This window comes from Drosophila virilis, chromosome X (genome assembly GCF_030788295.1).
Source record: "Drosophila virilis strain 15010-1051.87 chromosome X, Dvir_AGI_RSII-ME, whole genome shotgun sequence".
Lineage (NCBI taxonomy): Eukaryota > Metazoa > Arthropoda > Insecta > Diptera > Drosophilidae > Drosophila > Drosophila virilis.
Genome location: NC_091543.1, coordinates 30065363 through 30081039, shown reverse-complemented (window position 1 = coordinate 30081039; position 15677 = coordinate 30065363). Strand labels below are relative to the sequence as shown.

Sequence of the window (15677 nt, the reverse complement as noted above, 5' to 3'; positions counted from 1 at the left end):
GACTGAAGGCGCCTAATTCCGTTTATAAATATATGTTTTTGTACTTTTTCCAGACTCGCAAACTTTATCAACCAGTCCCACACGTTTTCTACTATAATTATGTCAATGAATAAGGCCACTTCAATATACCGGCATATTGGGGCATAATGCATCCGACGGACAGTGTAGATCGTGTTGCATTTGACGTTATCGGCAGCACCGAGGGCTTACTTAGTTCGTTGCGTGCGATATTATCGGCCACGCCGATATCTTTTTGTCATATGGTAAGAGTATGCGGGGTGAAGCTGGGCCCACGGCGGAGCCCAAATTTTTGAAAGGTGGCAACGCCAGACTTGCGATCCACGGCGCCAAAAGCGACGATTGCTATTGGCCGCCCAGTTCGCTCTTAAAGAGAATATGAGAAGAGTGGATCGCATGCCCTTGGCCGTCATTTGGGCCATTGACCCAAAAAAATGCAGCTGTGCAGATGGGCAGCATCGGTGCCCGCCTCGCCAATGTATGCGTGTGCCGAAATTCGGCACCGATGATGTTGCTGCCCAAATGTACGAAGAGTTCGATTTGATCAGCGGTTAACGGCGGGCGTGCCAGCTCGAAGTGAGCATAAAATTTTCATAGCGCATATCGGCTGAAAAGATTCGAATTTTTATCCATCTGGCAAGTTAAGCCGGCGTGTAATAATAAATAACCTGACAGATAAATGAAAATTTTGGTTTTGTTTGTTCTGCAATTTAATAAAAATACGTAAATTAAACCGCTTGAGTCACAAAATATATAAGAAAAGAAAAAACTTAAAACTTAAGTGCGACGAAACGAACCAATGAAAAAAATTAAAATTAACGGCTCCGGCAACAAAGGGACCAGCTCCCGTACCAGAGAAGCCCACGAAACATACTAACGGCCAGGATTCGGCTCAGCGGCGCACACCAGCCATACTCGCGGCGCCGCCAGCCAAGCGTTGGCGCAACCCTGAAGGCGACGAGACGAGCCACCAACGACCGGACACCAACAACGAAAAAGCGGCCGCAGGTGGGACCACGCCCACATCCTTCGAGTGAGTCCGTTCTATTTTGCCCATCCTCGTTCGAGCCCTTGGTAGAGAAATGATGGAGACTCCTGATCGTACTCCCTGAAATGGATCAGATTTGTTTTTGTCGTTAAAATTATTTTTTTTTGTATTTATAAATAACATCTATACATACATAGGCACTTACGCCGAGCTTCACTTTAAAGTGTGAACGGTGGGGGAAACTCCAAAGGTGATGCGTCTGCGCCTGTAAAATATAAAAATTTAAAATGAACACTGGCGCGAACTATGCTCACATACTTACCTAATTGGAATTACCCATTTATATCGCCCCTTACCACCCCCAGAGAGCTTTTTAGGTAGGGTAAGGTAGAATCAAGCGATTTAATACAGATTTATATCACCTACCTGTAGCACGACTGATTATCGTGATATACCCAGTTTTAAGTAGTTGTGTTGGCACATTGTTCCTAAATCGGCGCAACGATTGCCTCTAAACTGCCTCGTGCAAATTAGAGAGAAATAAAAGATATATTAATGCCGTTCGTCAGTCGAACGCACGAACTGAGCATTTGACGAATGCTTAAGTGTTGTTATGCGATTATGCGTAGATTAGTTAGCCTATGTTAGGGTTTGTTTTCTCCTCCCCAAGTATTTGAAATTAATTAGAAAGAAACTAATTTATTTTTGTGAGTGTTTTTGTGGTCGATGTGTATTAATTTATTATTCTTTATTAGTAAGATTTGTTAGTGGGTGTTTATTTATTTATTAATTTATTAGGAATATTGGTAATTTTTTTTATAAGGGTAGTAAGCCTTGTAGAAGAGAGGGGTACGGTTCTCAGAAGGGATAGTTATGGCTGAAGAACAGGTGTCTGATTGGGCGTCTGACGCTGATGGGGCGTCGGCTCTGCCACCGCCGCGCCCGACTGGGGGGCTGGGGCGAACGCCAATGGTTCTCCGGGGATATCCAGAGAGACAGATCGCAAAAGGGGGTCACCTCTTGGAGAAAGAATTGGCGCAACAAGATAAACCTCCACGGAACCTGGAGTTCCCAAAAGCCCCGAAAGACTCAGTGCTCAACTCGGCGGCAAACGCGGCGATCGCTCAGGCCCACCAAACGTATTGGCATGCTCTGCCATCTGGCATCAGCGAGTTCATCCGCGAGGAGATGCGAGCTGGCTTCATGGAAATGATAAAGGACATCATTGATGTGCACAGGCCGCCAGGAAGCCAAACCACCGAGACTAACATTGCGCCGAAGACGCCGAGACATGTCGAGCCGGCACCACGAACAGGCGCCATCCCGAAAGAACGGGAAGTGTTCCAGCACGAGGCATTTCCACCACCGGTGCCACCGAAGCCACACAGACAAGGCGCACGAGGGGCGGAGTATTCGTCTAGCAGCCAAGTTTACGTCGCAGATGCTCAGTCGAGGAACTGGCGTAACCCGAATAACCGCCATTTCCGAGTAGAGGATCCGAGAGCGGATGATTTTCAACCGGAGGAGGCGTACGCCAACGTACGAGAAACGGCGTACATGAAGCTCGAGCAGTGGAACGTCAAGTTTGACGGCGAGGACGCGACGAATTCGGTCGAGGACTTCGTGTTCCGCCTGGAGTTCCTGCAGAAGCAGTATCAATGCCCGTGGAAGGAGGTCCTGCGCGGTTTCCACCTGCTCCTGACCGGCCGCACCCGCGAGTGGAATTGGATGCACGTGCGGCATTCTAGGGTCGACAGCTGGATGCAGCTGCGGCATGCCCTCTTGGACAGGTTCGGGGCTACCAGACGGAACAGGTCAGCGAAGGGGTGGATGATTATATCCATCACATGCTTCAACTCGCCTCGCGATTCCAGAAGCCGCTGAGAGACCGCGAGCTGGTGAAGATTATAAAGCGTGGTTTGAAAGAGAGTCTGGCGAAATATATCTATGCCATGGATGGACTCACCGTGGATGAGCTGCGCCAAGACTGCTTAGAAGTGGAAAGGCACATGGGTCGCAGAAGCCGGACGGGGTACCTGCAGCCGTCGCGTTGTCCACAAGGAACGAGGCCCGTAGTCCACGAGGTTGAAGTACCACCACATCGTACAGAAACGCCGCCGGGAGAACTGGAGGAAGCATTCGTGCGAGGCAGGAACTCATCCCGACTTGTATGCTGGATCTGCAGACAGTTCAATCACGTCTTTAGAGACTGGCTGTCCAAGGAGCGGAAAATATTCTGCTATAGGTGTGGAAGGCCGGACACTTTCTGCTCCCAGTGTGAAAACTGTCCGGGAAACCCTAGAGGGAGCGCGGTGATGGCGGGACAGACGCGTTCCGGGACGGCGACAGCGGGGAAGCAGGAGAGGGGTACCTACCAAGGCCAATAATCTTTGGAAAGGAGATGCAGATTTGGGATAAGGATCAGGGTAAGGCTAATTATAATAATAATATAAGCAAAGGAGAAACACTTATGGGCTTACCATATGAAGAACGTTTTCGATCATACATGTCGGCCCGAAAGATAATTTTTGGTGAGCGACAGCTGGAAGGGATGACACTAGCCACCCGGAGAGTGGTGAAGGCACGTGCTCGCTTCCGCAGACGCAGGATTACCCGGCGTCAGGTCGTCGAAGCGGTGAGACGGGAGGATTGTATAGACCCACGCGTATTCGGCGAAGTGGAAGTCGCCGGGCCAATATGAAAGGGTTGCTGGACACGGCGGCCTCAGTCAGTCTGTTGGGACGAGGATGCCGGGAGTTAGTGGAGGAACTGGGATGGGAAGCGCGGCCAAACGAATCGATGGTAAGGACAGCGGCGGGTGCCAATCGCCCAATTTTAGGTCGCGTTGTTCTCCCTGTGAAATACGAGAATAGAAAGTAAAATATCGTATTTTACATGTGCCCGGACCTGCGACAGGAACTATACCTGGGAACTGATTTCTGGCGAGCCTTCGAGATTTTACCAGAGCTGCTCGGTCCGGCCAGGAAGTCCGAAACACCACCAGAGGTATCTGAGGTAACGGTAGCGAACCCAGAGGTGGCTTATTTACCGTAACGACGAGGACTGCGCGGCGGGTCCGGAAATGTGGGACCTGGACAACGACCAGAGGAGTCAGTTGGAAAGCGTGAAACGCAGATTTCTCCAATTTGAGAAGGATGGCCTGGGGAAAACTCACCTGCTGCAGCACCGAATTCAGCTGATCGAGGAGCAGAACCCATGAAGGACAGACATTATCCGCTGTCTCCGGCCAAACAGGAGATCGTTTGGGCCGAGGTGGATAAAATGCTAAAGTTAGGCATCATCGAGGAGAGTGGCAGCCCCTGGAGCAACCGGACGACGGTGGTGATGAGGCCTGGGAAGAACAGGATTTGCTTAGACGCCAGGAAATTAAACAGTGTGACGGTAAAGGACGCTTACCCGCTTCCATGCATCGAGGCCATCCTATCGCGAATCGACGAGACTCATTTTATCTCTAGCGTCGACCTTAAGTTCGCGTTCTGGCAAATCGAGATGGAGGAGAAGCTGGGCGTATACGGTGTTTACCGTACCAGGGAGGCCGCTGTACCAGTTCCGCCACATGCCATTCGGGCCATTTGCAGGCTCATGGACTAGGTAATCCCGGCGAATCTGAGGTCCAACGTGTTCGTATACCTAGACGATTTGCTGATAATATCGGCAGATTTCCCACCGCACCTAAAATACTTGGAATTGGTGGCCGAGTGTCTGAGGAACGCGAACCTCACCATAGGCATGGCGAAGTCAAAATTCTGCTTCCGCAACCTAAACTACCTCGGTTTCCTCATAGGCGTCGGGACGCTGCGCATGGATCCGGAAAGAGTATAAGCGATCCGGAACATCCCGAATCCGAGGACGGTCAAGGAACTACGAAGCTTCTTAGGTACAGCGGGGTGGTATCGACGATTCATAAAGAATCGGTACCGTTGACTGATGCCCTTAAGAAGAGAACGGGTAGATTTGTGTTGAGTGACGAGGCCATGGAAGCCATAGAAAGCTTGAAGTTAGCCCTCATCACAGACCCGGTGTTAGTCCACGCGGATTTTCGAAGACCATTCTTCATCCAATGCGACGCTTCTCACTACGGAGTAGGAGCCGTGTTGTTCCAGCTAGACGACGAGCAACAAGAAAGGCCGATCACAGTATTTTTGACGTTGACGCGAAGGACAGACTGGCTGTAATCCGAAGCCAAGTCAAGGACCACCTGCACACCGCATACGAGCGAAGTCGCCAACGATACGACCACCGCGCGCGCCAGCTCCATCTGGAACCGGGGCAGGGAGTGTGGAGGGGCTCTTCGCACTAAGCAGCTTCGGCAAAGCCTTCAATGCCAAGTTCGCCCGGAAATTCTTGATGAGCCGAGTCGTCCGAGCCGTGGGCACCAACGCCTACGAGTTAGGAGATCTCCAGGGACGCGTGCTAGGCGTCTTCCACGCAAAAGATATACGAACATAATCGTAATTTGCTCACCTCCCTGCCAGGCAATGGCGGCGGTAGCGACCGTCCTCCTGTTTTTTTCTTTTGGGTCAGTGCGAAAATATAGATTACTTGTCGTGGGTGTGGCCTACGTTGGGCATCGTTATTAGCCGGCTGGGTCAATCTATGAAATGCGCACGCAGATTCCTTGTAACGCTCATTCATGTCGTTACAATAATCTGCGTGGTGATGTTGCATTTGACGTTATCGGCAGCACCGAGGGTTTACTTAGTTGGTTGCGGGCGATATTATCGGCCACGCCGATATCTTTTTGTCATATGGTCAGAGTATGCGGGGTGAAGCTGGGCCCACGGCGGAGCCCAAATTTTTGAAAGGTGGCAACGCCAGACTTGCGATCCACGGCGCCAAAAGCGACGATTGCTATTGGCCGCCCAGTTCGCTCTTAAAGAGAATATGAGAAGAGTGGATCCTATGCCCTTGGCCGTCATTTGGGCCATTGACCCAAAAAAATGCAGCTGTGCAGATGGTGCCCGCCTCGCCAATGTATGCGTGTGCCGAAATTCGGCACCGATGATGTTGCTGCCCAAATGTACGAAGAGTTCGATTTGATCAGCGGTTAACGGCGGGCGTGCCAGCTCGAAGTGAGCATAAAATAGCGCATATCGGCTGAAAAGATTCGAATTTTTTTCCATCTGGCAAGTTATTATTTTTTTATTTATTTATTTATTAATGGTCGACAAAACGAGTGTCTTCCTCATTATTCAATATATTGTACAGCAGAATTATATGCTAAAAGCCTAGTTAAAGGATACAATTTTCTAAATAGCATCACCGACCGATGGAGGTGTTTTATTTGCCAGTCCGGCCAGCTGTGCCCCTTTTCACAGCTAATTTTGTCAGTGACGCTATTAGAGCCTACATCTAAGCAGAAGGTTGTAAGTAGGAAAAGAGTGATCTCAAGTAAAATAAAAAATAATCTTAATTTGCTATATAAATAAAGAAAATACAATAAATAGGAAAAAAGAAAGTAAGAAGATTGTTAATAAAGTAATGCAATGTAAGTTAGATAAAGAGTGTTAAGTAGATAGGACAAAGAGAAAAGTAATGGGAAATCACCGACCCGGTGGGGGAACATTTTTCAGCCTGTCCGGCAAGCTATGCCCCTGCTCATAGCTGGGAATGGTCAGCGACTTCCCGAAGGTATCCTGAAAGCAACGTTTTTATTAGGGGTAGAGGCAGTTCGGTAAAGAACACGTGATGCAAACTATTATAATTTTTACATAGCACGCGAAATGGATTGTGCATAGAGTAGTCTGTTGTACACGTAGATAGTAATAAGGGGCGATAATTTCTGGTTAGTCTAGCCGGAACATAGAATTGAAGACACCCTAGCAGAAAAGGAGAATCTATGTCGCCAATAATCAACTTATGTAGAAGGACAACACCGAGAATTGTCCTACGGTTGGTTAACGACGGAAGGTTGAGAAGAAGCAGTCTGCTGGAGTAGGACGGCAACCGAAGATTAGGGTCCCAATTTAAGCTTCGTAAGGCAAAACGCAGAAATTGCTTCTGAACAGATTCAATACGATCCTGGCTATTGTTATACTGTGGAGACCAGATGCAAGAGCAGTATTCAAGACGAACAAGAGAGATGTACAGAAGTTTTGTCATAAAACGATCGTTAAACTCTTTAAGCCGGCGTGTAATAATAAATAACCTGACAGATAAATGAAAATTTTGGTTTTGTTTGTTCTGCAATTTAATAAATATACGTAAATTAAACCGCTCGAGTCACAAAATATATAAGAAAAGAAAAAACTTAAAACTTAAGTGCGACGAGACGAACCAATGAAAAAAATAAAAATTAACGGCTCCCGAAAATAAGGGACCAGCTCCCGCACCAGAGAAGCCCGCGAAACATACTAACGGCCAGGATTCGGCTCAGCGGTGCACACCAGACATATCCATGGCGCCGCCAGCTAAGCGTCGGCACAACCATGAAGGCGACGAGACGAGCCACCAACGACCGGACACCAACAACGAAAAAGCGACCGCAGGCGAGACCACGCCCACATCCTCCGAGTGAGTCCGTTCCATTTTGCTCATCCTCGTTCGAGCCCTTGGCAGAGAAATGATGGAGACTCCTTATCGTACTCTCTGAAAAGGAGCAGATTTTTTTTGTCGTTAAATTTTTTTTTTTTTGTATTTATAAATGACATCTATACATACATAGGCACTTACGTCGAGCTTCACTTTAGAGTGCGAACGGTGAGGGAAACTCCAAAGGTGATGCATCTGCGCCTGTAAAATATAAAAATTTAAAATTAACACTGGCGCGAACTATGCTCACATACTTACCTAGTTGGAATTACCCATTTATATCGCCCCAGAGAGCTCTTTAGGTTGGGTAAGGTAGAATTAAGCGATTTAATACAGATTCATATCACCTACCTGTTGCACGACTGATTATCGTGATATACCCAGTTTTAAGTAGTTGTGTGGGCACATTGTTGCTCAATCGGCGCAACGATTGCCTCTAAACTGCCTCCGTGCGTGTTTCTTTTGCGGCGACTAGCAATATCTTTGTAGTATTTTGTCGCCTGTTCCATTTAGTGCTGTTAAAATAAAAAATCGAATTCTAGAAGATAAAAAGAAAATTTAGGAATTAATACACTTTGTTCATACGTATAAATATATGCAATATTAATACGCACCCGGGGAAGACAAGTTCACTTGCATGAATACAAATTCATCTGAACCTCGTGCAAATTAGAGAGAAATAAAAGATATATTAATGCCAATAATTATAAGATTACACAAACCATTATACGCACCTGTGAAGTTAACGAAATATCCACTTGCATGATTTTCTAAATAGCTGCAAAGGGAAATGCCATAAGCAATGAATATAATTGCTATAAATTTTAAGAAAACGCAACCAATTAAACGCACATATTGAAAGAAAGCATGTAAATAAAAGTAATATTGATGGGTAATATTGATGGGGAGAGTTGGCATAACAGGCGACACGGGCTAATGTAGGCCATTTAGTGGCCAAAACGTGGGAGACGAGTAGGTGATCGTCTCATGGTTGGGTGGGTACGCTGGGTCCGGAACCAGGGCCCGATCTGAAAGAGTAAGGTGGATAAAGTGTTTTTTGTTAATTTATATTGAGTGTCTCACCCTTGTTGTTTACATGTTCATAGTTGTTACAGCTGTTTATTTTGTTCATGAGTTAGAAGTTCCGATTGTTTGACGATATCGATTTGTGGTTCGCTTTGCATAGTGTTGTGTAAGTCTGTTATGCTACAGACGTGTAGGTTCGTTGTTATCGATTGTGCGGACTGCGGGCCAGGGATGGGACTACACCCAGAGAAACCGATGAGCCAGTCGGCGCTGCCCACCGAGAAACAAGCAGTTCCGTAACAATCGGAGCGTTGTCATGCTAAATATGCTAGTGGAATTCAGCAGTAATGTGTTTAAAAAGAGGAAAAACTGTTGCAAGTATGCCTGTGTAGTTGCAAGCTTTTTTGCAACCAATTAATTCTAACTGCTTGTGCAGCGAAATTCAAACACTTAGATTAGTTTTCAAATGGATTTATTTGCCGCGCAGGGCACTTATTAGAATTTATAAGTTTTAAATTGTTGCTTGGCAGCCAACTCGAATTAGTTGTGCCTAGGTTGCGATCAAAACGAAAGACTGACTGGTTATGACAATATGTAAAGCGAATCGAAACGAAACTCCAATAAGACGCTCGCCGGTTAGAGCGAAGGGCAGCAATGCAAGCAAAGCAATTCAGAAGGAGAGTGGACAGCAGCTTACAAAGAGCGCGCAAAAAAACTATTTGCTCTTAGGCTGTAATTATGATTGTTATTTTCTGCTGTTGGATGATGTCCGCAGCCGTCGGTGTTATCTCTGCTGTTACTTGACCAAACATTCTCCCCCCGTTGGAAGGCAAGGGCTTTCAACATCATCCTGTTTGGGCAGCAAACACAGCTTTCGTACAGCTCTACGTATGACTCCAGTCGCAGTTTGAAGCACAGCAACTCTGGATACCCCATCAGATCCAGAGATCAGCTCTTGCACTCTGGCGAGTGGCCACTTCAGCGGCGGTAGATTCTCATCCTTTACAAGGACAACATCGTTAATGGAGAGTCCAGGCTGAGGAGTGCGCCATTTGGAGCGCTGTTGAAGAAGCGTCAAATACTCTTCGCGCCAACGGGCCCAGAATACTTGTTGGAGATATGTGACGCGCTGAAAATGATTAAGCCGATTGAAGTTAAGCTGCCTTAGATCGGGCTCAATGTATGATGAAGATGGCGCTGTACCCAGGAAGTGTGCGGGTGTCAAGACGTCAAGATCACCTGGATGCTCTGAAAGTGGAAGTAATGGTCGAGAATTAATAATTGCCGTGATGTGGCAGACGAGCGTACGCAGCGAATCGAAATCCAAAATGGAAGAGCAAACAGATCGATAAAAGTGGTGCTTAGCAGTCTTCACAGCGGCTTCCCATAGTCCACCAAAGTGCGGAGAGCGAGGAGGGATGAACAACCATTCAATTGATTCGGTTAGGCAAAACTCGTTAACGGCCTTGACATGCTCGTCTCTCAGGAACAGGCGGTTCAGATCTGCTAGTTCGTTCTTGGCACCTACGAAGTTTGTCGCATTGTCAGACCAGATCCTTGAAGGTCGAGAGCGAGTCAGGATGAAACGTTTTAGGGCGTTTAGAAACGATGTTGTGGACAAGTCCTTTACAAGCTCTAAGTGCACCGCCTTTGTAGCGAAGCATATGAACAGACTGATATAGCATTTCACTGGTGGCCTGTTGCGCACTTCGTTCTTGTAGTAAAATGGTCCACAGTAATCAACGCCAGTGACCATAAAGGGATACGATGTATTAAGACGATCAGCTGGTAGGTCTGCCATTATATGCTCGGCCAATCGTGGCTTGGCACGAAAACAGATTATGCATTTGGCAACAATACTGGAGACTGTTTTTCGACCGCCAATGGGCCAGTACTGGAGCCGAATCGAAGACAATAAAGCGCGAGGTCCAGCGTGTAAGTTTCGTTTATGAAAGTAAACTATGATTGCTCGCGTCACAGGATGCTGACGGGGCAATATAATCGGATGTCGCGCTGAGAAGTCCAACGACGAGTTTTTCAGCCGTCCACCGATGCGAAGTAGGCCGAAGTCGTCAAGGAATGGTGCAAGAGAGGCCATTGAGCTAGACGGTTTGACATGCCTTCCTTCCTTCAATGCCTTGTAGTCATCGCTGAGAGTAGCCATTTGCACTGACCGCAGCAACCAATGTGTGCCATGATGCAAGTGGTCAACGGTTAGTTCAGCTCCTCGGATTCGATTTACAAATTTGTAAACATAAGCAAAGACCCGCTGCAGCTTGGAAAACGAATTGATGAACTTGCAACCAATCGAGAGATCCGGTTGCGCTGCAGTTCCGAGGAGTACCTTGTGTCGAAGTTCTGGTAAGGATTCGACAGGTACACAGGAGGCAGGCCACTCTTCCTTTCCCTTACTGAGAAAACTCGGACCATGGGCCCATAATGGAGACCGGAAGAGCTCACTAGGCAGCGCTCCTCGTGAAATTATATCCGCCGGGTTTAATTCGGTGGGAATATGATGCCATTCCATTCCAGTGGTGAGCTCTTGGATGGCTGCGACTCGGTTGGCAACGAAAACATTGAATTTCGAAGCATCATTGCGAATCCAAGCCAAAGTCACGGCAGAGTCTGACCAACAGTAATACCGACAGTCGAACACTTTCATTTGGCATATTTCGCTGAGAAGTTGAGCCAGTAATGCAGCTCCGCAGAGTTCCAGCTTTGGTACCGTGATGGTTTTCACAGGCGCGACACGCGATTTGGAGCATAAGAGACGCACGCTGGTGTTGCCATTGCACTTTGAGACTGTATAGACGCATGCTCCATAAGCGCTTAGGCTGGCATCACAAAATCCGTGAATCTCCACTGTACTGTCTGATGAGAGTGCTCGACGGGGATACTGGAATTGCTGAGTATACTCAAAATCAGCGCAGAAGTTGACCCAGGCTGTGCTTAAGTGTACAGGCAGGCTCTCATCCCAGTCCAGCTTTTCTCTCCAGAGATCCTGCATAAAAATTTTCGATTTTGTTATTACGGGACCAACAAGACCAAGGGGGTCGTAAAAGCGAGCAATTGCGGAGAGTATTGACCGTTTTGTCAGTCTGGAGGGCAACCTCAGTGGAGAGAAGGAGAAAAGGAAACAGTCTGAAGCGGGATCCCAAACGAGGCCTAACGTTTTCGTGATGTCACTGCCATCGTCAAACTTAAGCAGCGTTTCTCTATCCTCTTCCGGTATGTTTTGGAGTACAGATGTGTCGCTAGAACACCATTTGCGCAGCCTAAAGTTCCCCTTGGCGAGTAGTCCAGATGTTTGTTTCAATATCTCAATTGCTTCTTGAACACAGCTACCACCAGAAATGAGGTCATCCACGTAGAAATCTCTTTTAACAATGTCAGAGCCAATAGGGAAAGTTTTCTGCTCATCCATGGCCAGTTGGTGCATAGCTCGCACTGAGAGAAACGATGCTGGTTTTGTGCCGTAGGTGACGGTGTCTAATTTGTAAATCTGTATCTTCTGATGCTGAGACTCACGCCACAAGATACATTGAAAATAACTGTCTGCGGGTTCGACTCGTACGCATCGATACATTTTGCATATATCGCCTGTCAGGGCGACTGCAAATGTACGAAACCGCATCAGTATCGAAAACAGCTTCGGTTGGATGGTAGGACCTGCCATCAGTGCATCATTCAGCGAGTGTCCAGAGGTAGTAACTGCTGAGCCATCAAACACGACCCTTAGCTTGGTTGTAGTGCTATCCTCCTTCAGCACGCAGTGATGTGGCAGGTAGTACTTGCATTGGCCCAGTGCAGCTGAGGTAACAAGTGACATGTGACCCAAGTCAAGATACTCCTTGATAAATGCTGCATACTGGGGTTTCAATAGTGGATTACGGTCTAGTTTTCTTTCTAAGTTCAGGAATCGACGAACCGCCTGTTGATAGGAGTCACCCAGCGGATACATGCCTAGACGTAGCGGTAAACGAACTGAATAGTCGCCAGTCGACAGACGTTTAAAATTGGCCTGAAAGTGTGCCTCACAGTCGCGTTCCTCCTTGTTTGGTAAGGACTCAGGGTCGGTGCAGCATTCCAATTCCCAAAAACGACGGATTAATTCATCAATCTGTGTATTAGGCTGCAGATGCGAGTCAACCAGCAGATCTGGATTCTCCATTGATCTCATGGCCATGAATGATGATTTTCCAGCATGTGAGGCACCTCCCGTAGCCACCCAACCAAGGCGAGTCTTTTGCAATATCGGCAGTCCAGCAGCTAGTTTAATCTGGCCGACGCATAGCAGATCGAAGAACAGACTGGCTCCAATCAACATGTCGATTTGCTGAGATTTAAAGAATTCAGGATCAGCTAGTTGTATATTTGATGGAATGTTCCATGATGCAGGGTCAAGAGTGAAGCCAGGCTGATTATCGGTGATGGATGGTGCAATCAAGGCCGGGATGCATGTGGAGTACTCCGACACTCGAGATTTGACATTGATGTTGACCGAAAACCCATCGGACGCAAATGCTGCATCACCAATGCCAGAGACGATTGCTGTTGACTTGAATTTGCGCAGCTGGAGCTGATGAGCAAGACGAGAGGTGATGATGTGCAACTGCGACCCAGAGTCGAGCAACGCACGGCAAGGCACCAAGGAGCCAGCGCGATTTTTCACGTTGATGACGGCAGTGGCAAGCAGGACCACATCGTGCTTGAGATGCTGGGCGGTAGTGAGAGGCGAAGATAAAAGTGCCGCCAAGGTGTTTTGGGATGACGAATAAGTTTCGGTATCTTGAGCATTGTTTGGGCTAGAAGCAGCGATGTGACTGCTTGTGTTGCCAAGATGCAACAAGCTATGATGTTTGCTTCCACAAACTCTGCAAGCGCTGGAGCCGCAGACTCTCAGCTGATGTCCCCTTTGCAGGCAGTTTAGGCACAGCGCAAGCCGCTTGGCTTCGTGAAGGCGCAGCAAGGGCGATAAATTTGCGAATTGCAAACATTTATAAATAGAGTGGCCTGCGACTTCACAAAACACACAAGCACTCGTTCCATTCCTAGTCACTACAAACGTTCTTCTACTACTGTTGTTCTGGCCCACCTGGGAGCTAGGCGTGTACATTGCCGTAGCGTGATCCGCATTTTCCAGCCTTTGGCAACGCCTCTCTATGAAGGTTGTAAACCGCTCGCATGATGGTATGACGTCCAACGGCGCATCATCCTCCCAGCTAGCCTGCGTAACGCTATCTAGTTTTTGCAGCAACGTATGTACTATGACGCAACCGGCGATCTGTTCCACACTGCCCATCGATTTTAAAGCACGTAGATGAGAGTTGAGCTTATCTGAAAATTCGCGCAGCTGTGCAGTCGCGCCCTTGTCCACCTTTCTCAAACCCAAAATTTCAGAGATGTGTGCCTGAAAAATAAGACGCTTGTTATTAAAACGCTTATCAAGCAGTTCTAAAGCGGCAGCATAATTTGCGTTTGAAATTTCCAATGAGCGAATTGTATCCAGCGCTGTTCCTTTAAGGCATGACCGTAGATGCTGGAGTTTTTCAATGTTGGTCAAATACGGATCCTTGTCAATGACCGTGGTGAACAGGTTCGAGAAATCGGCCCATTCTGTGTAGCCTCCACTAAACTCCGGCAATTTAAGTTGAGGCAATCGAGAGTGGTTTGGAACAACAAAGGTAGAACGCGAGTCATCGGCTGCGGCTGAATTGAAGGTGGAACAATGCGGAATCTGCTGAACCTTGCTTCGATTTCCGCGCTCGCGTTGAAGGGACAGCCGTAGCTGCCTAATAGTTGACTCAAAACTTGTCTGAAGATCCTCATCAACGCTGGCATGATCCACCTCCAACAAACCATCACAGACTATCTCAAATTTCGCCTGCAAGTCAGATGCCATGCTTATGTAATCTTGCAGCTCGTAGTCATCAACATCGCGAAGTCGAGCGGGATCAAGTTCCGAGGACAATCTATTGAGTCGATCAGTTAAATTCTTGATCTTTATTTTAAAAACAGCAGCCTGGGTTCCAACCGCCACTTGACTAGCTGATGTCGCCTCATCATTTCCATTTGCACTTGCACCTTCATCAAACATTATGAATGTAGCGCACAACAAGGTTCACACAGCCGAACTACAATACAAGTCTGATCGCGCAAGTGTTCGTTCGAGCGAGATAGCGTATAGCGGGTTATAGCGCGCAACGATTAGCGGGGATTTGCTACGGCGTTTATGTATAACAACCAACTGTATGCAGATGCGCAAGCAAACGGCTCACCACACAGCTTTGCCCGAACTGATAACTGTCCGTTGACACGACAAGAACGAAGTACAAGAAAAAATAGAAAAAATGAAAGAAAGAAAATTCACGTCGGGGTCACCAAAATGTGTAGTTGCAAGCTTTTTTGCAACCAATTAATTCTAACTGCTTGTGCAGCGAAATTCAAACACTTAGATTAGTTTTCAAATGGATTTATTTGCCGCGCAGGGCACTTATTAGAATTTATAAGTTTTAAATTGTTGCTTGGCAGCCAACTCGAATTAGTTGTGCCTAGGTTGCGATCAAAACGAAAGACTGACTGGTTATGACAATATGTAAAGCGAATCGAAACGAAACTCCAATAAGACGCTCGCCGGTTAGAGCGAAGGGCAGCAATGCAAGCAAAGCAATTCAGAAGGAGAGTGGACAGCAGCTTACAAAGAGCGCGCAAAAAAACTATTTGCTCTTAGGCTGTAATTATGATTGTTATTTTCTGCTGTTGGATGATGTCCGCAGCCGTCGGTGTTATCTCTGCTGTTACTTGACCAAACAATGCCCTTGTAAGTTTTTGTATTCACGTTGCACGTAAAAAACTGTAATTCGCATGAAATAAGATGGCTCACCACTCCACTCGGCTATGAAGGCGATCCAACTTGTGTCCTTCCTTCCATTTCATCTGAAAATACAATATTTTGCCAATTTGAATACTAAATCAATCTGAATTCCACGTCGTGCAAAGTTTAAACGCATTTATTGTTAAGCTAAGTAAAGAGCAGGTTTTAGTTCCTTTAAATGTTGATCATGAGTGCCACTCACAATTATACTGTTTCCAA

At 47.1% G+C, this 15677-nt stretch overlaps 2 protein-coding genes across 8 annotated transcripts in view; one reads left to right on the top strand and one right to left on the bottom strand.

Annotated features, from left to right (window-relative positions):
* sbm (L-type amino acid transporter sobremesa) overlaps nt 1-15677 on the top strand; it is a 115778-nt gene that overhangs the window by 3905 nt on the left and 96196 nt on the right. For 3 of the 7 annotated variants that reach the window (XM_070209622.1, XM_070209627.1, XM_070209631.1), the window contains one exon: nt 54-8030. The exons of 2 other annotated variants lie outside the window; for them this stretch is intronic. In XM_070209622.1, coding sequence (XP_070065723.1) covers nt 1880-2890 — 1011 coding nt within the window. In that variant the 5' untranslated portion in view covers nt 54-1879 and the 3' untranslated portion in view covers nt 2891-8030. Of the gene's footprint in view, nt 1-53; nt 8031-15677 lie in introns of those variants that run through there. 2 more of the 7 variants (XR_011416825.1, XR_011416827.1) reach the window with 2 other exon arrangements.
* Nucleotides 9043-15390, bottom strand: LOC138911312 (uncharacterized). The gene is made up of 2 exons (XM_070209609.1): nt 9893-15390; nt 9043-9832 (listed from the first exon to the last, which is right to left on the bottom strand). Exons 1-2 carry the CDS (start codon nt 14679-14681, stop codon nt 9381-9383), a joined length of 5241 nt encoding a protein of 1746 aa, XP_070065710.1. The 5' UTR covers nt 14682-15390; the 3' UTR covers nt 9043-9380.